The sequence below is a fragment of the Podarcis filfolensis genome (genome assembly GCF_964270895.1).
Source record: "Podarcis filfolensis genome assembly, chromosome: 2".
NCBI lineage: Eukaryota > Metazoa > Chordata > Lepidosauria > Squamata > Lacertidae > Podarcis > Podarcis filfolensis.
In genome coordinates, this window is record NC_139605.1 from 118,682,372 (window position 1) to 118,706,632 (window position 24,261).

Below are 24,261 nucleotides of genomic sequence, written 5' to 3' on the forward strand. Positions count from 1 at the left end.
CAGCAGGCAGACCTTTTCGGCAGCGGAGCCTGTGCGCGCCCGAGACACCGCATCTCTCCCAGGAGAGACGCATGGCTTGGGTGCACTGCAGGCTCCATGGTGAGTGCCGCCCAGAATCTGTCACCCTTTCAGTGGTGGCACCCGGTGCGGAGCGCCCCTATCGCCCGCCCGCTGCTATGCCCCTGTGTGTGGCAGGAATAAAATGTATCAACTAATTTAAGAAGCTAATATTGTTGTTTTTCTGCACACTCAAGTATTTCCATGGGAACACTGAAAACTTCTCTTTTGTTGCAGTTGGCCCATGCTGGTTGATTTGTTTGAGGCCTTTTGCCCAGCCAAAATAGGTCCACAAAGCAGCTTTTGGGAAGAAGAACCATAGCCATGAAGTCAATTCAACACTTCAGGGGGGAAACAATGTCAGCATAGAACAGGCTGTCCAGCGATCTCACCTGACAGGTGTTTAGGACAAGGTAAACAACCTGACCACAGGAAGATGGCTCAGGTCATACAGTCATAGAACTGTAGAGTTGGAAGGGTTCACAAGGCTCATCTAGTCCAACCTCCTGGAATGCAGGAATCTTTCGCCCAATGTGGAACTCAAAGCCATGACCCTGAGATTCAGCTGAGCTATCCTAGAGTGCAGGACAGAAATATATCATTCTGCCCTTTTGCATGAAACAGAATCCATGATGGAGATCTTCAAAACGGATATAAGATAACTAAATTGAGGCCTCCTGAAACAGGGACATATTTAGATTATAAGGTGCAGGCAAGGCATTGTCTTCTATGTACTTGTGGATGATACTGATTCTGTTTTTCCCCACACACATCCCTTTTGTAAAAGTGCTGAACACAGCCGTAATGTAAGTAACATGCACACTGTTTTGTTATGTAAAAAGGTAAAGGGACCCCTGACCATTAGGTCCAGTCGTGGACGACTCTGGGGTTGCGGCTCTCATCTTGCTTTACTGGCCGAGGGAGCCAGCATACAGCTTCCAGGTCATGGGGCCAGCATGACTAAGCTGCTTCTGGCGAACCAGGGCAGCGCATGGAAACGCTGTTTACCTTCCTGCCGGAGTGGTACCTATTTATCTACTTGCACTTTGATGTGCTTTCGAACTGCTGGGTTGGCAGGAGCTGGGACTGAACAACCGGAGCTCACCCTGTCGTGGGGATTTGAACCACTAACCTTCCGATCAGCAAGCCCAAGGCTCTGTGTTTTGGACCACAGCACCACCCGCGTCCCTGTTTTGCTATGTAAAGAATAGCAAATGGCAGAGGATCCGGTTATATGCACCATAGGAAGAACTTAGAAAGCTGCCTTACACCACTGGCCCATCTAGCTCAGTATTGCCTACACGGATTGGCAGCACCTTCCCATGGTTTCAGCCAGGGGACATTCAGAGCCCTACCTGGAGATTCCAGAGACTGAACCTGGGATCTTCTGTATGCAAAGTAGATGCTCTGCCACTGAGCTATGTCTCTTCCCCTACTGGAGGGAATCCTCCACTGGATGGAGCTTTCCTTCCCACTGTAGAATCACAGAACTGTAGAGTTGGAATGGACCCTAAGAGTCATCTAGTCCAACCCCCTTCAGTGCAGGGATATATTTATTGCAATAAGCAGCAGTGTCTGTGTGTTTGGAGAGTGGTGTTATCTGGTCTGCAGAAAGAGAGTCCATGTTTTTAAATGTTTACATTTTGAGCCAAAAATAAGGCCTCTCACACCACAGAGCTGAGAATAAAGTTGCAGACAACAGTGAAGTGGGGCCAAATACAGTGGTACCTCGGGTTACATACGCTTCAGGTTACAGACTCCACTAACCCAGAAATAGTACCTTGGGTTAAGAACTTTGCTTCAGGATGAGAACAGAAATCGCATGACGGCGGCGTGGCGGCATCAGGAGGCCCCCATTAGCTAAAGTGGTGCTTCAGGTTAAGAACAGTTTCAGGTTAAGAACGGACCTCTGGAACGAATTAAGTACTTAAACTGAGGTACCACTGTATATGAGGTGGAGGAGGGGGAGAGAAAAACATATGACACCAGCTTGGGATTGAAATGGCCATAACTTTATTGACCAGGTGTAAATTGGCTTTGACATCAGCACTGGATCTTTATCTTGCATCTGCCAAACCAACTGTTTGCTGATACCTCCATCAGGGTGGAACCTTGTGGTAAGGATATCCCACTGACACAAATCTAATGGGTCGTGATTTTGGTATATCCTGTGGCCCATCAGTCCCCCATGTGGGGCTTTGAGGAGAACCCAACCCCTATACCCTGTTACTGGGGTATCCTGAATTTGATCCTGGACCTGGGGGTCGGGCACCCACCCACCCCCTAGGTCTTGACTAAGAATCCAACTCAATGCCTTTTTTGCCAAAAGTTGTGACAATTGCTATGAGGTAGGCAAAAACCCCAGGCAAGCATCATTTGTCTGCAGGCAAATTCCTTCCTAGCTCCGAATACGGCAGCTGAATAGTTCCAGAGTAAGGCATACAGATGAGCTGCCTGCTCATGTCCACACCGGAATACGGTAAGCAGTCCTTGCAGCAGAGGTATGTTTTGATTTTCAGATTTTGACTGAGCTTCTGAAATTCCTCCTTTACATAGGCATTGCATCAGTGTATGAGGTGGGAATTAGCATTGACTGAGCTCCTATCTGGATTAGGATGTACCTGCTCCACCAATCTTTATCCCTGAATATTGCTTGCATTCACTTTGTTCAGTGGGAATTTGGAGTCTAACAGAAGGCACCATGTGGGTTCCACCCTGGTTTTAGAGATGGGAGTATCTGTCCATTTTGATGTCTCTCACATGTCTCCCTCTCTCGCCACGGGAGCAGCATGAACACATGACAAGTACCTGGTATTTAACATAAGCCAGGCATGGCCAAACTTGGCCCTCCAGCTGTTTTGGGACTACAACTCCCATCATCCTTAGCTAACAGGACCAGTGGTCAGGGATGACGGGAACTGTAGTCCCAAAACAGGGGGAGGGCCAGGTTTGGCCATGCCTGACATAAGCGGTCTCCAGAGTAGTCTTCCTGGGCCTGATCTGTAAGCACATTTCTACCTGTTGCCTAGAGAGATACCAATGCTTTGAACTGTAAAAACAACAAGGAGTCTTAAAAGAATCCTTCCAATAGCACCTTAGAGACCAACTAAGTTTGTTCTGGGTATAAGCTTTTGTGTGTATGCACACTTCTTCAGGTACTCTGAGACAGAAGTCACCAAACCCTTATGTATAATAAGAAGGAGGGAAGGACTGATGACTGCAATTGGTCTGATAGGAAAAAGCAAGGGATTTTTAAAGAGATAGTGACCAGAAATTGCTTTAGCAAGCATCCCTTGCTTTTTCATGTAGGACCAATTACAGTAATCAACAGTCGTCAACAGGTTCACCATACCCCTTAGCCAATCACCCATTCCCACAACCCTTCTAAGAAAAATCCTGAAATACAGTCATACCATAAAAGCTAACAGATTTATTGCAGTATAAGCTTCCATAGACAAGAGCATACTTCATCAGACTTACGGAACGGCCAATGAAATTGTTGAATACGTGAATTGTAGCTTATTGTCAGCAATGTTTAACATTGGAAACACACACAGACTGTGTATTTTAAAATGGAATATACAACACAATTATTATTATTTTTAAAGGGAGCTTATGAAAGCACTTCTGTTGTTTTGCACCACCTTATTTATCCATTTCTCATTTCGCTTCCGGACATTCCTTTTCTTTGCCATGAAATGGGCTTGGGGAGGAGCCACTTGGGTGAGAAAAGAGACATTCTGGGACAAGGCTATGCACCAGTTTGCTTCAGAATTATGCAACTGTAACACAAAAAGGATGAGAGTGCTCTGGAAGAAGCACCCCATGGGTGGAGAAGATCAAGTATCAACAGAGAAAATTAGAGCGCAAGGAAAAAGCAACTCTCTACAACCTTATTGTGGCTGAGCACTGGGCTGAAGACACCACACTACTGGAACAGTCGTGTCGCGTGGTACAATTTCTCCTGTACTGTACCACTTCAGCCCTTTGCTTGGGTGAGGAGAGCAAGCACATTTTTAACTGCTTCCTATTTATTACAAAGCCTCCCTGTCCACACAAAACTAGCATGCCAGCGAGAAAGCTGAACAAGAAACCCTCCTCCTTAACACTAATTTAAGAATTCATTTTCTTTCTTTCTTTTTTTAAAAAATATGCCTACATATTCAAGCCTGGGCTTCTCTGACCTACAGCCTGGTACAAAGCTGCACCAGCTAACTTTTCTCATCATGACTCAAAGAGTGGCATAAACAGAATAATTGAATATTTGGCACTTTCCTTGTTGCATTGTTGAGGGGGAAGTTATACAGGTGAAAATCACCAGTAAGTGTGTGTGTGTGTGTGTTATGGGCTTTGAGGGGGATGTACATAATTGGGGGAGAATCTTTGTTTTCTTGAAGCAAGGAATGGTGCGTACTTTTGGAGGGTGCGAGCAAGGACACCTTAGCTGCTTATTCTCTTGCTTGAAGAGGAATGTACGATCTTCACACTCGAACTGCCTCCTCCATAGCCATATCCTCCACCGGTGAGGCTTCCGGAACCGCTTAAACTGCCTCCGGTACTAATTCTGCTGACTCTTCCTCCTCCAACACTGACATGGCCATGTCCACAGCTCCCGCCGCCTCCACCGCCAAGGCTCATCCCACTTCCTCCTCCGATGCCATATCCGCTTCCTGCTGCACCTCCGACACCATATCCACTTCCTCCTCCAAGGCCGTATCCGCTTCCGCCTCCAAGGCCATATCCTCCTCCTCCACCGCCACCACTGATGGTGCTAGAACTGCTGACCACAGCTATGGGATAGGAAAATCATATTAGAGATGTCCTTCTGTCCCTCAAGCAAAGAGCCTTGTTTCTTAACGGAGTCAGATGCTATGGCACATACTTACATACGTTAACAGGGGTTGAGAATTCTCCAGACATCCTAAAAAGATAAACACAACCTATTGAAGTGAGAGCAAACCATGCTAGACCAGCCTGGTAATTTCATTAGTTATAGGGATTGATTTAGCTCAGCCATCCTCAACCTGTTGCCCTCCAGATATTTTGGACTACAATTCCCATCAGCCCCAGCCCAGCCAGCATGGTCAATGTTCAGGGGTGCAGTCCAACCCACTCTTTAGTGCTCTACCAGAGCAAATGTCAAGTTGGGTTTTTCGCAGATGGACATTTGCTCCAATTCAGCTTCCAAGAGTGGGTTTTCATGGGGAAAGCTCCGGAGCAAAAGGAGGGGGGCTGGGACACAGAGCTTTCAATTGTGGGCTGTGCCACAATTTAAGAGTGGAGGAAAAGTAAGTGTGGATAAGCCCTGAGACGAATAATGTAGCTTTGGGCAGAAGTCAAACTGCAGCAAACGGAAACAGTGCTGCACGTGACAAAAACAAGGTGGAACAGGAAACAGCGCCTCCTAATTTGGAGGGCCACTGCTTCCCCAGCCCTGCTCCAGTACTTGAATCTACCTACATTCATTCTATTTAGGGGGGGTATATATAATTTATATATCTTGATTTTTTAAAATCTAAGCAATGTACAGGGCCCGGGGGGTAGAGGGGTGCAGGGCACCTGGGTGCTGAATTCTGGGAATTTCCATTTCCTCAAAAATGCGCCAGCTAAACTAAATTTGGGGGTGCTGGGCTGATCTTTGCACCCCAGAGGCACATATGCTAAAGACGGCCCTGGCAGTGTACACAAACCAATGCAAAATAAAAAAATTCTTTAAATAGATTGTTAAAAAGCTCTTACAAAGAAACTCCCTTAAAAGAATCAAGTCTATTTGTCCTAAGAAAGTCTTTAAAAGAATCCTTCCAATAGCACCTTAGAGACCAACTAAGTTTGTTCTGGGTATAAGCTTTTGTGTGTATGCACACTTCTTCAGGTACTCTGAGACAGAAGTCGCCAAACCCTTATATATAATAAGAAGGAGGGGAAGGATTGATGACTGCAATTGGTCTGACAGGACAAAGCAAGGGATTTTTAAAGAACTAGTGACCAATAATAGCTTTAGCAAGCATCCCTTGCTTTTTCATGTAAGACCAATTACAGTAATCAACAGTCGTCAACAGGTTCACCACACCCATTAGCCAATCACCCATTCCCACAACCCTTCTAAGAAAAATCCTGAAATATAGTCATACCTCGGGTTACAAACGCTGCGGGTTGCGCATTTTTGGGTTGCGGACCGCGCTGAACACGGAAGTACCAGAACGGGTTACTTCCGGGTTTCAGCGCTCACACATGCGCAGAAGCACAAAATGACATCACACACATGCACAGAAACACCAAATCACTTCACACATGTGGGCAGACGCGGCTCTTCAGCCTGCGAATGCTGCGGGTTGCGAACGTGCCTCCCGCACGGATCACGTTTGCAAACCGAGGTATGACTATAAAAAGGTTTTAAACAGACATTTAAAACAGGATAGCGAGGGTGCCTGTCTAATGTTAACAGGAAGGGAGTTCCAAAGCAAAGGCACTGCCACATTGATGGATTGACACCTGACAGCTACAGAATGAACATTGCATGGTCCTTGAAAATTCAACAGATTAACATTCAACAGAGTACATTCCTCATTGAAGAAACTCCCCAAGGGCTACTAGGCAGTGGCTGCTCCATGAACTGGATACGGGGCAGGGGCGGAGCTCAGTGACAGAATATGCGCCTTATATGCCTATCCAATCCCTGTTTGCTCCAGGTAATGTTGGGGACGGACTCCATTCTGAAACCCTGGAGAGCTGCTGTCGGTCAGTGTAGGCAGTTCTGAGATAGGTGAACCAATAGTCTGTCTTAGTATAAATCAGCCTCCTATGTTCCACATTCTAAAAAGAACTAGGTGTCCCATTCAAAACATCCAACCACAAAATGGGCAGACATATTTTGCACCTGGGTCCACATGCCGTCAGATATGTCTGATTTCCCAGTGCCTACCTGATCTCCTCTCCCTCCAGCAGTGTCTTGTATGTAGCAATTTCAACATCCAGGGACAGCTTCACATTCATCAGTTCCTGGTAGTCCCGCAGCAGACGAGCCAGCTCATCCTTTGCCGTGTGCAGGGCAGTCTGCAAGTCGACCAGTTTTGTCCTGGCATCTTTGAGGGCCATTTCCCCACGCTGCTCACATTCTGCTATGGAAGATTGCAGGCCATTAATCTAAAAAATAAAATAAAATAAAAAATGGAGAAGTGCCTCCTTTGGTTATTAGTTATTAATCATGTGGGTTGGTTTCCTACATCTTTCCCCCAAACGCTATTCTGAAAGAAAGGGGGAGTATCAAAGATGGCAATTGCCAAGGCAACTGTGCATCCGAAGATGTCTTAATCAAAGATTTTGTGGGTTCTGTCAACATCCATTTTACGATACAGGATCCAGTAAAATAAGTAGGTTTTGCTTTCCGCTTTCCATTGGTCTTTCCACTTTATTCATCATCATGCAAGACTTCTCCTCTCACCATACTCAAAGCTGACCATGTACATATCCTAAGTCCTGTCCCTGAAAGAAACACCCTGCCCTCATATTGCTGCTTTTATTTGTGATGCTGTTGCTTGTTACAATGAGAGGTGAATTTTTTGCTTTATGGGATAAGGGATGAGGAACAGGTTAGGACTAAAGAAGTACTCTGTATGTAGGAAGGAATGAGGCCCCCCAAAAATAATAAATAATAAATGCAAAGGGAAGGCCAGCTTGGAACTTTCTTTCATTCTATTGGCTATTGCCAAGTCTACCCACTGAGTCTATCTACAAAATCTTACTTTGACACTATAGTTGCTCACACATTCAAGAGATGCTTTTGACATCTGATATTGCAACAGTCTTGCCATAACTGCTGTTGGTCACTTCTCATTAGAGATGTCAGATAATTCCAATGCCAACAATGTTCTCTTATTTGTTTCATGTCTGGAATGGAAACTAATCTAGAGAATACAGTTGGCATTCACTGCTGTTGTTGCTTTCAATCCACGAACAATACAAAATTGATTGCATTCCCCCCACTATTTTCATTGCATTTCCTTTGCACTGAAATGAATGGGGTGGATGCTGTCATTGCATAATTTATGTAATATAAGCCACAGTGGACAGTGAGATGAATAATGTAGGTTTTGGCAGAAGATGAACTGCAGCAGAGCGGAAGCAGTACTGTATGCAACAAATACAGGGCAGAGTGGGAAATGATGCCTTGAAACATCCCTGCTCCTCACCTACCTTTCCCTCTGAAACTTTAATACTTATTACCTTGCCTGTGGTTTATGGTGTTCCATGGCTCTCCACTCCCTCCTGCCCCTGCTATTTCTTAAATCCACCTCCTTTCATAAGCCAAAAATGCACCCAAGCATCGATAATTGCATACGGTAAGCCCAGGTTAAATCCTGGGGGTGAGGAAGGTGTTAGGAGGGTTAGAATATATGAGAGCTGTCTGAAGGCATGTTATTCAGGTCTGGACCTGGGAGTTGCATGGATGGGACAATTGTATAGTGAACTATATATAAGCTGCTTTAAACTCCTAGGAGGAAGAACAAGATGTACAAGCCTAAGACACAAATAGCAACAACACAGGTCCTTGACAAACTGAATAAAAGTGATCAGAAGGAATTGTTAGGATATCTTGTGACTTGCTCAAAACTTGTCCAGGATGGGCTGAGATTGTCGTAGATTTATACAGCATATTATAGGAGAAGGAACCTTGAGCCTCATGAAGCCCTTAGCTGCCTCAATTGGTTGCCTACATGCTATGCGGAGGGGGGGAAAGTTATGTCTTACAGCTTTCTGCACAATTTCAATTTCAGAGCGAAGTCTTTGGACAAGCCGGCTCATCTCTGCGATCTCATCTTTGGTGGATTTCAAGTCATCGCCGTGTTTGAAAGCTGTAGTTTGGAGTTCCTGGAACTGATATCCACAAAACAAAATAGCAATCATCATATACTCCATAAGCAACTCATGTCAACAAGTTCTTCTAAGTACATGTCTGTAAATGGATATAGATAAAGGAGTTGGTGCTCAGTTAGATTTCAGTTGGTAGCATATTGCATCGATTAGAAAGGACACATCGTTGCAATTTTACAAAGAAAGGTATAATGGATGCACTTCTACACAGATGTTGGAAACAGATAAAGTTCTGGATGGTATTAAACCAGGGATGTGGAACCTTCGGCCATCCAAATGTTGGACTACAACTTCCACCACCCCTCCTAATTTGTCATGTTGGAGCTGGAAACTGTTGGAGTTCAACAACACCAGGAAGGCCATATGGACCATATCTTTGTACTAAAGTGTAATGTGTGAATATTTTCTGCTTAAGCCAACAAAAATGAGTTGAACAATATAACACAACACGATGGCCAATAACAATGGCACTAAACACTATTTATAGACTAATACAAATGATCAGAAATTGCAACCAAAGTCTCTAAATCTTCTTCATCAGTGACTACAGTATCATATGAGCACTGATCCAGAGCATATTTTATATTTATATTTGCTTACATGTAAGATTGGCTTGTTAAGAAATTGAACTGCATCCTTCTCATATTAATTCTTACAAATCTGGCTGATGAAGAATTGATCAAGATTGGCTGATGTTTCCATGGAAACAACAGGAAATACCGACAGTGGAAGACTGGAGAACGAAGCTGTTAGACTATGCAGAGTTGGACAAATTGACAGGGAAGATTAGATATTTAAGAGACCAAAAGTTCATCGAGGACTGGGGGAAATTTGTGGAATATCTGGAAAATATAAGTGAGGGACAGATAACGCTAGAGGGATTTAAAGAAGCACTGTGAAAAATTAAGAAGTATTGTCTAAAGGGAATAGAAAGAAAGATATAAATAATGTCAATATAAATCTAAGGAATGCGTAATTTAAATAATGACTATGGATGATTTATGGAAAAGCTGAAGGAAGTCCAGAAAAAGAAGAATTTGTGAAAAATTCGATGTGAAATTAATATGTGTTTTTGTTTTTCTTGTAAACCAATAAAACTATTTTTTTTAAAAAAAAGATTGGCTGATGAAGCATTGAACGAAACAGATTGGTTATCCGGAAACTCTGTTCCAGCGATATTTGGTGACAGATTATGTATATATCGAACTTTTGAATTATTCTACTGCGACTGGTGAAGAAGATTTAGAGACTTTGGTTGTAATTTCTGATCATTTGTATTAGTCTATAAATAGTGTTTAGTGCCATTGTTATTGGCCATCGTGTTGTGTTATATTGTTCAGCTTGTCTATATAAACCAGCAAAGACACATGGGAGAAAGTCCTTGTGTCCTTGTGAATGGACTCATGTGGAAATACTTAATGGAAGGAATTCAGTGCAACGCTAAGCTGATTGCTCCATTGAGAAAAGCATTTATGCTGGCTTGACGGAATGATCTCCCCCTGCATGTTGTTTTTGGGGGTTCTCCTGACACCCCTAAACCAATAAGGGGGGGCATGGGGAATGGGGGGAGTGAAACCCCCATTGTGCTAGTGCAAGTCATGAGCTTCTGTTGGCATGCTTTGTTAGCTGAATCTCACCCAATGTGTGAAGTAGGCAATCATAAACATTGTCCATTTTGTGATGCCTATGAATTGGTAATGTAGTTACTTCATTCCTACATTAACATCAACTAGCTGGGGAGGGTGATGTTGAGGCAGGAAGAAACCATGGCTTTGGCCCAACATAAATAGTTCTGTCAACTATTATTAGAGTGATGTGAGGAGAGATACTCCACATCAGGTCATAAAAACTATTGCTCAAATTGTTGTGCTTCTCAGTTGCTATAACTGGATCATAGTTTAGCAATTTTGGAGCTCAAAAAAGAAAATAAGAATAGAGAGAATTTTCATATTGCAAAAGTTTTATATCAGTTTGGATTTATTTGTGTGACAAACTATTCTTTTCATTTTCCTAAAGACTTAGCCCCACCACTTGAAAAGATGAGCATTGGCTAATGGGGGGAAAACTAGTGGTTCCATAAGTCACCATGTGAAAAATAAAGTGCCAATTTAGAATTATAATTTTTTGAACTCATATTGTTCAAACTTTAATATCCATAAAATTTTACACATTTCTGAAAAATAATTTAATATTTGATTGCCAACTGTTGACTGTCAAATATAAAGTATTCTGAAATTTTGCATGGGGCTCTAAATTAAGCTTTGAAATCCAATGGACAATTTGGAACAGTTCAAAAATCTACTTTCAAATTCAGGAGGGCCTTTGAATTTCAGTTTTTGGCAACAATTTGTGTCTGAGTTACACCAAAATTTTACCTTATTTTGGTACCAAGCCTCTGCCTCAGCTCTGCTCCTGTTGGCAATATCTTCATACTGAGCTCTCACTTCAGCAATGATGCTGTTCAGGTCCAGATCTCTGTTGTTGTCCATTTGTAGGACGACATTGGTGTCTTTAACCTGTGCCTGTACTTGAGTCAGTTCCTGTGGGAATTATTAAAGAATTTTTATTATCAATTGAAAAACTTTTGTGCTATCTTGGTCTTTACATCTTGTGGTTTCTGGCGCCAGCAGGTATTTATTCATTTTTAATCCTTCCTTTCTATTAAAAGGAACATTTGAGATAGCCTACAAACTGGACTGAAACCTGTGGTTGCTGAAAATAAATGGATTTTATTTATAGCCTTGCTACAAACGCCACTATCAGATATACTGTAAGAGGTCCTTATGGGGAAAAGCAGAGACTGCACTTGAAGGTGCTGTCGCAAAAGGGGGAAACTCTTCCCTGACTCCTGGTGCTTGACAGCCTGGCTTTCATGTGCCTGTATGCACAGAGCACATAACAGCATAGCACATCACCAGTGGCGGAGAAAGCCACTCAGGAGCCTGGGGTGGCACGCCCAGGGGTGGGGCGAGCCACCCATAGGGCCGGGGCAAGGGTGGGGCACACCACAGAGTCTGCCTGCCTCCTCCCCCTCAGCCGCCATACAACTGGGGGGGAGGCAGCAGGCGGACTGTTTGGGCAGTGCAGAGCCTGTGTGCACCCAAGCCACCGTGTCTCTCCCAGGAGAGACACATGGCTCGGGTGCACTGCAGGCCCTGCGGTGAGTGCTGCACGGCATTTTGTCACCCCCCTCAGTGGTGACACCCAGGGTGGACAGTACCCACCACACATCCCTTCTTCCGCCTGTGCACATTCCAACCAAGGACCCTGGCACTCACCCTGCCATAATAACAGGAATTGGTTTAGCCAGTGTTAAAATTAATGACTGGCTTGAAGAGAAATGTTCAGTTTAGGATGTTTGCTTGTTTTTAACAAACTGGAATAAAGTCAAGTCCTTGGGGAATAGATTGGCAGGTGGATATGAATTTGTTGAAGTACAAGCGTACCTCAGAAGTCGAACGGAATCCATTCCAGAAGTCCGTTCAACTTCTGAAAAGTTCTAAAACCAAGGCATGGCTTCCAATTGCGTCCCAATTGCACAGGCACACCAGAAACAATAGTGGAAGCTGCACTGGACATTTAGCTTCCAAAAACACATTCAAAAACCAGAACACTCACTTCTGGTTTTCAATCATTCAGGAACCAGAACATTCAACTCCCAAGGCGTTCGGGAGCCAAGGTACGACTGTACTTTAGTCTGTCCAAGGGATCTGTTGTTTGTGGGGCTGTAGTTATTTGTCACATTTTGGATGATGCAATTGGTTTGCGAATACATTTCCATACAGTTAGAAAAGGAGATAAAAATATTTACCGCATCGAAGAGCGCTCTTAAGAACTGGATGTGCTGAGTCAAGGAGTCAGCCTTGGATCCCAGATCTATCTTGTGCATGTAGGAGCCATCCACATCCTTAGGGGTGAACATAAAATCACTGTTAGCATAAGCCAAGCAGAGCAGTGTGTGCAATAAGGCCCAATATTAGGGGCAAACTCCAAAACATATTGGTGTGATACACCCTGGAACAAAGTGAAGTGGAATTCCCTGATGTGAATCTGTTGATTAAGAACTAACCTCAACAGCTAGGCTTCTGTTTTGTCAAAAGTCTTCCTCAAAATTGAATTTAACAATCAAAATCCACCCAAAGCTGAGCTTTAGACGATTTTGAACATTAACTGAAAAGTAAGTGTGTGACCTTTCACGCCAGCTCTGACCATTGTCTGCTTCACCAGTCAAATGGCACAAACCATGGTTTAGGTCTGGGTTTTGCACAAGTGGAACTACAAAATGCAAAAGTGTTGACTTTAGTCATTATTCTTGCACATTCACAGATGAATACACGAATACAGATACTTAGGATCAGGGTGTATAAGAAATAGGAAATAAGAGTGGTCTGCCATTCTGGTTTTAAACTTTCCTAATGCCACTTACCTTTTTGAGCACCACAAAGTCATTTTCACAAGCTGTACGTTTATTAATTTCATCTTCATATCTGTTAGAAAGGGGAAAATAATTATTGTCACCATGATAATTTAAGTGCATGAAATACAAACCTTACAGGCATAGAATCATAGAATTATACAGTTGAAAGGGACTCTGAGGATCATCTAGTACAACCTCCTGCAATGCAGTGTCCCATATGGGACTGAACCTGCAACCTTGGTGTTATCAGCACCACACTATAACCAACTGAGCTATCCAGTAGTATATATCTTCATAACAACATTGTGAGGCAGATGAAGCTATGAGACAGTGATTTACTCAAAGTGTTACAGGAAGCCCAATGTTTTGGAAGACTGCTTTATCCCAAGAGAATATGCTTTGCATGGACAGGCAGAGTCCCCCAACCCCAGGCGACCCCCAAGTGGAATAATGACTCAAGGCAACATGCTATGAGATTAAAATTGGCCACAACTTTATTAAGTTTCAGATGTAGGGAGACCTTGGCTCAGGCACTGGGTGTTTATCCTTCCCAGTCCCCAGCCGGGGATCTAGGAGACATCAGGGTTATCCAGAATGTGTAGGGATTGGGCTGGCTCTGGAGAATATATGTTCAACCAGAGAACCCGGCCCCCGTTTTGCCACCATCGCAGGAGAGAGCAATGACAACCTCTCGGCATATGGTCAATGCCTCCCCTCAAGACCCCTTTAACAAGGAACCCTGGGATCATCGCCACAAGGGGGGGTGTGGGTCACCACTTCACACACACACACCCGATTTAGGAAGATAGACTAAAGGATTCCACCCAAGGCCTGAAACTGCCAAAGTTGTGACATTTTGCTATGGGAAAGGCAAAACCTGCCATTGCAGGAAAATTCCTTTCCGGCCCCTCAACAGCGACCATGACGTAGCAGCGCCAGTGTACCTGTGGAGAAGAGGTTAACCTGCAAAAGAAGGCTTAACTGAGGGAGGGCAGGGTGGGAGAAGCTCTGGAGCCAACTGACGCTTCGCAGGTAAGATTCACCTTCTGTTGTGTGGGCAGGGTGGTCCCTCCCCCTACCTGGCCAATCCCCTGGCAACACCTCCCCAGGAGGGATTGGGTGATTGGCTGAGGTAGGCAGAGACCTCCAGGTATCCAGCCTGGGGAGGGTGAAGCCAGCCTGTACAACTAGGAGCTGCACTGGGATCTGGGGAGCTGTGTGTGACCACGCAAAAGGCGCCCCATTTGATGTGGGGAGCGGTCATTCTGCTGGATCACAGCCATCTCACACCCTCAAACTTCCTGCTGATCAAAATCAAGACGCTCACTTTTTGGTCCCAAATTCCTGCGCTGGGCCAAAAAGCAGGACATGCCAGGATCCAATCAGAAACAAGGATGGTTTCTGTAATTCTGGGATGTCCTGCTCAAATTGGGATGGTTGAGGAGTATGCTATCCTTGTGGGAAATTAACTGATGATGAATGGAAGAGACCTCCCAAAAGTCCAGAGGTGTGAAATACTTTTCAGCCTGAGGGCCACATTTCCCCATAGAGAACCTTCCAGAGGCCACATGCCAAGTAGGGCCAGAGGCAAAAAAAAGTGTGCAGAACTATGGATGTCACTTTTTAAAAGTAGGCTCGATTTCAGTCAGGCTAAAGTCACACACACTCACACACAACACACACATCTATTTGTCCTCCAAGCAGGCAAGCAAGAGGCATTGTCACCCTCACTGCCATCTTTTCTGCCACATACTTGTTCTTGAAATCCTCTACAAGCTCCTGTGTGTTCTTCAGTTCAATGTCCAGGTGGTTTTTATCGTTGACTAGGTGGTCAAGCTGCCTTCGAAGAGTGTCAATGTAAGCCTCATAAAGCGGCTCAAGATTGTCCCTCAGAGCTGGGCTGCCCTGCTGGTAGAGCAAGTCCCATTTGGTCTCCAGCACTTTGTTCTGTTGCTCAAGGAATCGCACCTGAAACACAACAAGGGAAGGGCAGAGATGAGACTAGAGGTTATCATTCCCAGGATTCCTTGAGGAAAACCACGTACTTTAAAAGCGTGGTGTGAATGTGGTCAGAGTCAATTCACAGAGTTTTCATCATGTAAAAAGAAGATGGTGAGTCTTTGGCCCTGTACTAAATACCTGCCACGCGCATTCTAAGGTATTACACTCCTGTGGTAGGACTATACCACCACAGGTATACCTGTCTCACAATATATTAGTACCAGGAGAGGCATAGCTTCCTTCAACCTTTCGCGTACCCCTTCAGTGCATTTTAAAAGCCAATTAAAACTGAAATGAAATCATGCATGAATTTATAACTCAGCAGTATTTGAAATATTACGTTCTAAAAGGCGGAACTATGACTTTTGAAAATGGTGACTTTCAAAATTTTATTGTGAATGACAATTAAGACCATAAGTATATTTGCTGCTGCAGCAACAACAACAAAACTGCCCAGTCCAGAGGGGGCCTTAGTGAAGATCTGCTCAGTACATTTGGGGAAGTGAAAAAATAGAAATGTTTTTCTAACTAGTAAGGACTCTTTGTTATAAAATGAAAGCCACTTTGTATATTTTGGGAGTGAGCATGATCCGTTCTTGATCATGGAGCCCCTAAAGTGAGAGTGAAAATATAGGAAAGGGGGAACTGGGTGGTGCTGATAAATGATTTTCAGTTAAAACATATTTATTATTAAGATATAAATCAAGCACAGAAACCCATTTCCTAACAGTAATTCAAACTCTCAAATTATTCCAGAATACAGGCTTTTATACTGTGGGAACTGAATGCACACTGGAACTCTGCCAAGGAGTCTGTGGGTGGCCTTGGGCAAACTATCTATCTCACAGTTTCAGCTCCTTAATCTGTACAACAAGAGACATAGTAATAAGGAACTGAGCCTAAAGGGATGTTGGAAGAATTAATGGGATAATGGTTTTTGAAGCTTGGTGCAAGTGTAGCACAGTTGCAAGACTATTCCCAACATGGGACTCTGAAACCCTTGCTTGCTCACTTGGCTGAAGATGATCCTTTCCCCATTAGTAGAGCACAGAGCCCTGGACATCTTTGCACGGAGAGGGAAGTAATTCTGACGTAAAGGTAAAGGTAAAGGGACCCCCTGACCATTAGGTCCAGTCGTGACCGACTCTGGGGTTGCGGCGCTCATCTTGCTTTATTGGCCGAGGGAGCCAGCGTACAGCTTCCAGGTCATGTGGCCAGCATGACTAATCTGCTTCTGGCGAACCAGAGCAGCGCATGGAAACGCCGTTTACCTTTCTGCCGGAGTGGTACCTATTTATCTACTTGCACTTTGATGTGCTTTCGAACTGCTAGGTTGGCAGGAGCAGGGACCGAGCAACGGGAGCTCACCCCGTCGCGGGGATTCGAACCGCCGACCTTCTGATCGGCAAGTCCTAGGCTCTGTGGTTTAACCCACAGCGCCATCCGCATCCCATATGGACCATATCTTTGTACTAAAGTGTAATGTGTGAATATTTCGAACTGCTAGGTGGGCAGGAGCTGGGACCAAGCAACAGGATTCGAACCGCCGACCTTCTGATCAGCAAGTCCTAGGCTCTGTGGTTTAAAGTGCCACCCGCGTCCCCTAATTCTGACATAAGCAGTAGGAAAACTTTGCTTATAAGAAGTACAGGTACAGAGAAACTGCTGAAAAGTGTGAAATTATATTGAGAGTGTTTATAGGTTTTAGGTTCTGCACAGGAGCAGACTGCATGAAAGTTCTGACTGTTTGCTGTTCTTTGAAAATAACGCTATGTCTAAAATAAGGCCTTTCCATCTTCCTTTTTTTGGGTAGAGGGGTAGGAGATACCTGAATTCCATGCATAACATGGATTCAGATTAACATTAAACACTAGTAGCCTGCACCCTAATCCCAAAGCTGTGATCCGAGTTAACATCTGATTCCACAACAGGCCATAATTGGTACGGGCTGCATGCAGGCTTCTGACACCATATCATCTCACAGGCGAGCAACAAGTACCTGGATGAAATCATATGGATGAAACCACGATGGCATAAATCAGGCCTATGCGTAACTATGCGTGAAGCACATCCTGTGTTCCTTGAGGGTGTTAAGTGTGCACATCGTATTCAATGTGAGAAGACAGGACCAGAATATCATCCCAATATATTTTTTTGGAAACCAATAAGGGAAATGACACCCCTCTCCACAAGCTACATATTCCTCTTCTGATAGGGCAAGGAAGCATAATACTGTCTTCACTTGATCTCCATTTACCCCTTCAGCACAAGAATGAACACAGCCCCTGACTCCATATCTGATCTATCCCACCTATGGCAGCCACAATACAACAACATTGACATACAAGAAGTAGCCTGAACTGGTTTTGTATTAATTCAATACTTATATATGTACACATGGCCCTGAATTTTTCAAAAAGGAACACTTTCCTGATAAAACATCTGTGTTCAACATCTGTGGAAATTTGTGCCTAATATTTCAATAGGGATGGGCCAATCTGTAAATTTCAGTTTCTTTTTATTTCTTCTTTTCCCCGTCCTTCGCATTTCCATATCAGTTTGAAATAAAATAAAAAAATTCTAGTGAAAAGTCATCATCATTTTAGTGTGAATTTAGTGTGAATATACATTTTTGTGTGCAATTTGCCTAACAGAGACATTTTTGCAAAACAATTTCCCCTGATACAATGTATTTCTGTATGTTTATTAATATTTGCATGTACATCCAGACTTTAGCATATGCTCTTTGTACACATTATTGGCTGGAGAACTGGATTCCAAATCACAAAGGATGTGTTTCTGTTCACATCTTGATTCAGAAAGTGCAAACTGAATTGAATTCCCCACCTATTCCTGCATTTTGAAAAGACTAATATTTATATTTTGCTAATCAGTTGTTAAATTCAGTGCCTGGGCTATCACATGTGGCTGCAATACATTTTTATAGTCCCTTCTTCATCAAAATGTACAGTGGTACCTCGGGTTAATTACTTAATTCATTCCAGAGGTCGCTTCTTAACCTGAAACTGTTCTTAACCTGAAGCACTACTTTAGCTAATGGGGCCTCCTGCTGCTGACGCACCGCTGGAGCACGATTTCTGTTCTCATCCTGAAGCAAAGTTCTTAACCCAAGGTAATATTTCTGAGTTAGCGGAGTTTGTAACCTGATGCGTATGTAACCTGAAGCGTATGTAACCCAAGGTACCACTGTATAGCTAAAAGGTCTAATTACAGCAGAACCCTAAGCCTGTCTGCTGAGAAGTCCCAGTGGGACTTGCTCTTAGGGAAATGAGAACACGACTGCAGCCTTAAATATTGGGGAGAGAGTGGGGTTATTCAGTAGCTTTGAATTAAATTATTATGATTATAGCATTACAGTACAGCTATAGATAGTGCCCTACTCAGTTACGCAATCTTCCACTCTCTTTCTCCATTTGCATTTTAAAAGGGGAAAACAATGACGTTCTCCTGGCAAACTGTAGATGTGCAGCATTTGATAACTTTGTCAAGGCTTTGGAAAGCAATGAGCTTCCCAAAGGGGAATGTTTTGAATCAGTGTTTGGCATGAAATTGACAAGGTAAATGTCAGAGACAATTCTAACTGAGGCGAAACATCAATACACCTTTAAAATTGCTGGAATTTGTCCATCTAGAAGATTATTAACACATCTTAAAGGCTACGTTGAAGAGCTGCGAAAATGATCACGCTGAACATGGAGGAATTTAGTGAGCCTTCAGCTACATTGTGACTTCAGAAGTATCATGTGACACTAGCTTTCCCCAGCCCAGTACTGGATCCACAGTTCTTTGTATCTTTGCGATTGGGTTTAATTCTTCCTTTTCTTTTCTCTTTTCAAAATTTGTGTACTGCCCACCATCCGTAAATCTCAGGGCTGTTCACAACATAAAATTTACCCTTGACATTACTGCTGTAAAACTAATCAAAGATTTAAGATTTATGTGTATTATTGCTGTTGTCATGATGATGATGATGATGATGATGATGATGATGATGATGATGTAACTCTCTCAAAGACAAATTTCAAACACAGAATCTGTAGCATTTCCAAATTCAAAAAGGTAAGTTCTAGAATCTTGCTAACTGTTGACTTCATGAAATTTCATTTCCATTCCATTTGGAATAGATGTATGTTTAAAAGTAGTTTGGTCCTCAAAATCACCTTGCATGTGGGAACCTCAGGGGGGAAACCAATAAAATGGATGCAATGAGTTCTGTGTACATTCCAGCCATTTTCTGCTCTTGTAAAAAATCTACTGTGTATCCAGCTATATTTACTCAGATGCATTTCAATTTTAGGAACACAAAATCCTCTTTTGAGAAGCAGCAATGAAATATTTGCCCCAAATGACTTGCTCTGCAGATTAATGTCTGTTGAGGAATCAAAATGGTTTGTGCCTCATGGATGCTTATAAGTCAATATAACTGACGTTGCTGGTCCTACATTTGCTTGCAAGGCTACCTAGAACACTAGAATAGCATCATCACTATTGAATTTCTCAGTCAGAGATCTTTCCTAGCCCATGTGCTAGAAATGCTGTGGATAGAATTTAGGTCCTTGCACATATACTCTGATAATGGGAGCTCTACTCATTCCATGTTACGCTAATATTAAATGTCCTAAACATGTAAGCATCCACAAAACAGAACCAGCCTTTTAAGCATATGTGATCAACAGTAAGGTATGGTCCACAAACTTCATGGCTCATAAACATCTAAATTGCCCAGATGGCATGATGTATGGAATCTTTAGAAGCTTACAAATCTCAATAGTTTATCTTTTTACATAGGTATAAGTAGATAGAATCACAGAGTTAAAAGGAACCAACTACTCATCTCATCCTCAAAAATTAGCTCCTCATATCTGTAGCATCCTTGACAGCTGCTTGTCCAGGCTTTGAACAACAAGGATATTCTACAATCCCCTTAAAGAAGCTAATTCTGCTGCTGAACTATGCTTGCATAGTTTCTTAGTGTTTAACCTACATCCATAGATTAAAGTTATTTGCCCTTGCCCTAGAATTACAAGCAATTGAAAACCAACATTTTATTGCTTCAGGCCTAGTGATGCTATCCCCCCTTAGACTGCTTTGTGTTCACCAAGATACCCATACATGAAATAGCATCATTCTAACCACTTGTATTGCGAGAAAAAGTTACTTCATTTCCTATTTTAGAATATCAACAGGTCTTCCTTTCGCCCCTTTTGCAATACAACTTCCTCCCTGTTCCATCTTACCTTATCGATGAAAGAGGCAAATTTGTTGTTGAGGGTCTTGATCTGTTCCCTCTCTTGCACCCGGACCCTCTGGATGTCAGGATCAACCTCCATGTGCAGAGGAGCCAATAGGCTCTTGTTTATAATGACATTGTGGATTCGTCCCGGAGCTGGACAGGGAGCAGGGCCTGCAAGGGCATATCCACCACCACCACCAAAGCCTCCAACATGACTGCCCATGCCAAGACCACCACCAAAGCCTACCCCACCACCATAACCTCCATAACCGCTGCTAAAACTGCTGAATCCTAGACCGCCCCCAACACTTCGTGCGCCAAAGCCTCCTCCAAAGTGAGCACCACCACCACCACCAGAAACTAGGCCCGTGGATATCCGCCTGCTTCCATTAAGGTTGTAGAGACTTCTGCTGCCAAAGCCACCGCTGAAGGCTCCCACTCCTCCAACAGGAACAACGGAAGTTGAGCCGCTGCCCATTCGAAAGCCACTGCCAGAAACAGAATAGCCCCTTCTTCCACCTGTTGAGAACGATCTGGAACTGAATTGCCGGTTCATTGTGGCTCCTTGGGAGGATGGCAAAAGGTAGGATGGCAAAAGTTGCGAAGCAGGGAGAGACGAGCGGAGACTGGAGGAGACCGAGAGCCCCCTGTGATGTGGGAGTGGGATATTTCTCCTTATATGTGTTTGGAGAGCTGGGCTTGGTTGCCTGGGAATGGGAAGATTAAGGCAAAATATTCATCAAGGGCTTGGCTTGCCTTCAAGCAATGAGTTCTCCACTAACGGCTCAACACCAAATGCAACACACCTATTAGATAGCTTTTAATTTGTCGAAATTGCTTGCCATGCAATACTTGCTCGTTAGCATCTCTTTCATGTTAACCGCTACCATGTTTGCCTCCTGCAAACGGCTTTAAGCTATGGGACACAAAGGTGAGATAACGCAATGTAGGATGATGCTAACCAAGAGATATATTCTCTACCCATTAATGGTCTTGCGTAGAGAGATCTAAGTATGCGTCGGGATGAAGAATGTTCTGCAGAAGCCATAATTTGCACACCTTTAGGGTGATATCCTTTAGAGAACGCGAGACATGGAAAAGGGAAACTGATGTTTTGTGTGCAATAAAATACAGAAGTCGTTCAGTGAGGAGGAGAGGAGGAATTGCTAGCTGCAGTGTCTCTACTCATTTCCATTCCTCATGAGCCCATGGTGATGTGAGAAGAAACTAGCAAAGATAGAGCCATTGGGTAACAACATATTTTACTTCATGCTAGAGCATCACTGATATGCAAGGTCTATCTACCCACAATTGTTGCTTTTCATTTGTTTGCTTGTTAGCTGGACTAAACAGATCTATGTGTACCACACAGAGACTTGAGATGGGGGAAGAAATTTGATTCACTTCACATACAAAGTTGCCTAACCCACACTTTCCAAGACTTTCATGGGTATTCCATTTCAAATTTACATGCAGCGAGAACTTCAATGGGTTGTATCCAAAGCAGCACAAATTCACTGACACATCGATGCAAGGATTCCTGCATGTACAATGGGACTTCCCTACTCTCTTCTCCCTGAACATCTCCTAAATCTGTACTAGGGGTGCCCCAAACCCTACATAGCAGATTCAAGCAGAATGCATTGGAGGGGGGAAGGGGCAGGAGTCCCACTTCACAAGCAGAAATCTTTGCACTCCTGGGATGCATTGGTTGGATTCCACCCAGTCAATTTTTAATTGGATTTTTATATGTCTTATGTTTATTGGTTCCTTCTTTTGCATCCTTCATTTCAGCATATTCATTTAAACATTTAAAATAGTAAAATAGTCATAAGAGCTACAACCAATAAGAGCAATGTACAAGAAGATGAAAATCACGTTATGTTCAATAAGTCATAAATCAATTTCAGCTGAGAAATTCCATTATGCAACCTGCAAATATCAGGAAAATATTGATTAAGGGCTGTACAGTTATACCTCAGGTTGCGATCGCTGCGGGTTGCGTGTTTTCGGGTTATGGACGTGCTGAACCCGGAAGTACCAGAACGGGTTGCTTCTGGGTTTCGGCAATCGTGCATGTGCAGAAACACTAAATCGCGCTTAGCGCATGTGCAGAAGCGCCGGATCATGTCACGTGTGTGCGCAGACGCAGTGCTGCGGGTTGCGAACACTGCGGGTTGCAAACATGCCTCCTGCATGGATCACATTCGCAACCCGAGGTTCCAGTGTAAACAGCATTTATGTGCTGCTTTTGCAACAGACCTCCATTTGTGTAATCGAACTTGTCTTTCTTCTCATCTTCACTGCTGCCCACAACTTTAAAATGCCCTCCACAGGGCTTGGGGTCTCCCATAGAAGATTTGGGAGTCACACAGGGACAAAAGATGAAGGGGAAGTTTCATTATACAAGTGGAACTTCACTCATGCAGCATGGTACACAACCCCTAATGATTTGTTTTAGAATTAGAGAACAGCCTAGATCAGAATAGTGGTCCATCGGCTACCTCCACAGCAAAGCAAATGCAGTAACACCAGTCTACACCCTTGACAAGAAGCAAATTATGTCCTTGAATACATGTCATAAGTAATCACTTTGTTTCTGTCTTTATACAAATGGTTTTTTGTCTTCTTTAGAACCCAATGCTTAGTCGGTTGGCCTGCCAGGGTTTACAGTGTGGCATAAATAGACTGCATCCCTTAATGGTGGTGCCCAAAAATCAATGATGGGAGCGGGGGGGGGGGGAGAGAGAGAATTGATGTGTCTCAGGGCTATGTTTTGAGTCACACTTATCTGCTCACACTCGGAACTATTTTTGCAGGTAATAGCTTGCGGTTTGATTGCACTCACACTCAGAAATAAAATAACTTGACTTTGGGTAAAGTAAAGCCACAACTTTAATAACTTTGCAGCAAATGAGATCTGCAATGGAACAAACTATGCATGTGTTTGCTAAGGATAGAAGCTGCCACAACCACCTCCTGCTGACTAAAGGTGGATGAGCCTGTCCCAACCCTGAGGCCAGACCCTCCAAATGTCCCTATTTTCCAGGGACATCCCTGATTTAGAGAAGCCGTCCTGGTTTCTGATTTGATCCTGAAATGTCCCGCTTTTCCTTAGGACGTCCTTTTTTTCATTAGAGAAATGTTGGAGGGTTTGGAGTTATCCGACCCCTGAGCCGTCTGAAGGCAATCCTGTATAGGGAAGTTTTTTAAATAAATGTTTAATGTTTTATTATGTTTTTATACATGTTGTAAGATGCCCAGAGCGCTGCGGCAACCCAATAAGACGTGTGGGGTCTAAATAGTAAAATCACCATTGTGGAATGGGACATCCCTATTTTCATCATATAAATGTTGGCGGCTATGTGAGGCTAGTTAACAACGCATTCTTTCTGTCCACTTGGTCACTTTTTCAAAGAAGGTTTTTCTGAGTCATAGCCCCATTTTCACGAAACATTTAAAGCAGTATCATACAACTTTAAACAGCCATGGCTTCCCCCCAAAACTTCCTGGGGACTGTAGTTAGCTGAAGGTGTTGAGAGTTACTAAAGATTGGAAGAAATTTAAAGACTATCTACAGAAATATTGTAAAATTAATGAATGTTAGAATGATGTTGGATAGAAATTAAGTGGTTTCCAGCTGTAATGCTTTAAGAGAATA

General features: G+C 43.4%; 1 protein-coding gene across 2 annotated transcripts; it reads right to left on the reverse strand.

Annotated features, from left to right (window-relative positions):
- Nucleotides 1–3,467: 3,467 nt before the first annotated feature.
- LOC310755872 (keratin, type II cytoskeletal 6A-like) lies at nucleotides 3,468–21,282 on the reverse strand. Of its 2 annotated transcripts, XM_083599264.1 has the most exons (10): nucleotides 20,605–21,280; nucleotides 15,099–15,313; nucleotides 13,355–13,415; nucleotides 12,740–12,835; nucleotides 11,304–11,468; nucleotides 8,806–8,931; nucleotides 6,980–7,200; nucleotides 4,944–4,978; nucleotides 4,737–4,847; nucleotides 3,468–4,706 (listed from the first exon to the last, which is right to left on the reverse strand). In XM_083599264.1, the coding sequence occupies exons 1-10, from the start codon at nucleotides 21,154–21,156 to the stop codon at nucleotides 4,498–4,500; spliced, it is 1,791 nt and encodes a 596-aa protein (XP_083455390.1). In that variant the 5' UTR covers nucleotides 21,157–21,280; the 3' UTR covers nucleotides 3,468–4,497. The 2 variants fall into 2 exon arrangements, with proteins under 2 accessions (XP_083455390.1, XP_083455389.1); XM_083599263.1 differs by having other exon boundaries at nucleotides 3,468–4,847; nucleotides 20,605–21,282.
- Nucleotides 21,283–24,261: the final 2,979 nt, after the last annotated feature.

What these genes read in the sequence shown, in the direction of transcription:
- LOC310755872 (XM_083599263.1), bottom strand. Translation starts at nt 21,156, where the DNA reads ATGAACCGGCAATTCAGTTCCAGATCGTTCTCAACAGGTGGAAGAAGG. An exon ending in TAAGAGCGCTCTTCGATGCG is followed by an intron (nt 11,469 to 12,739) that starts GTAAATATTTTT and finishes TAATTCCCACAG; the next exon opens with GAACTGACTCAAGTACAGGC. An exon ending in TTGAAATTGTGCAGAAAGCT is followed by an intron (nt 7,201 to 8,805) that starts GTAAGACATAAC and finishes TTTATTTTTTAG; the next exon opens with ATTAATGGCCTGCAATCTTC.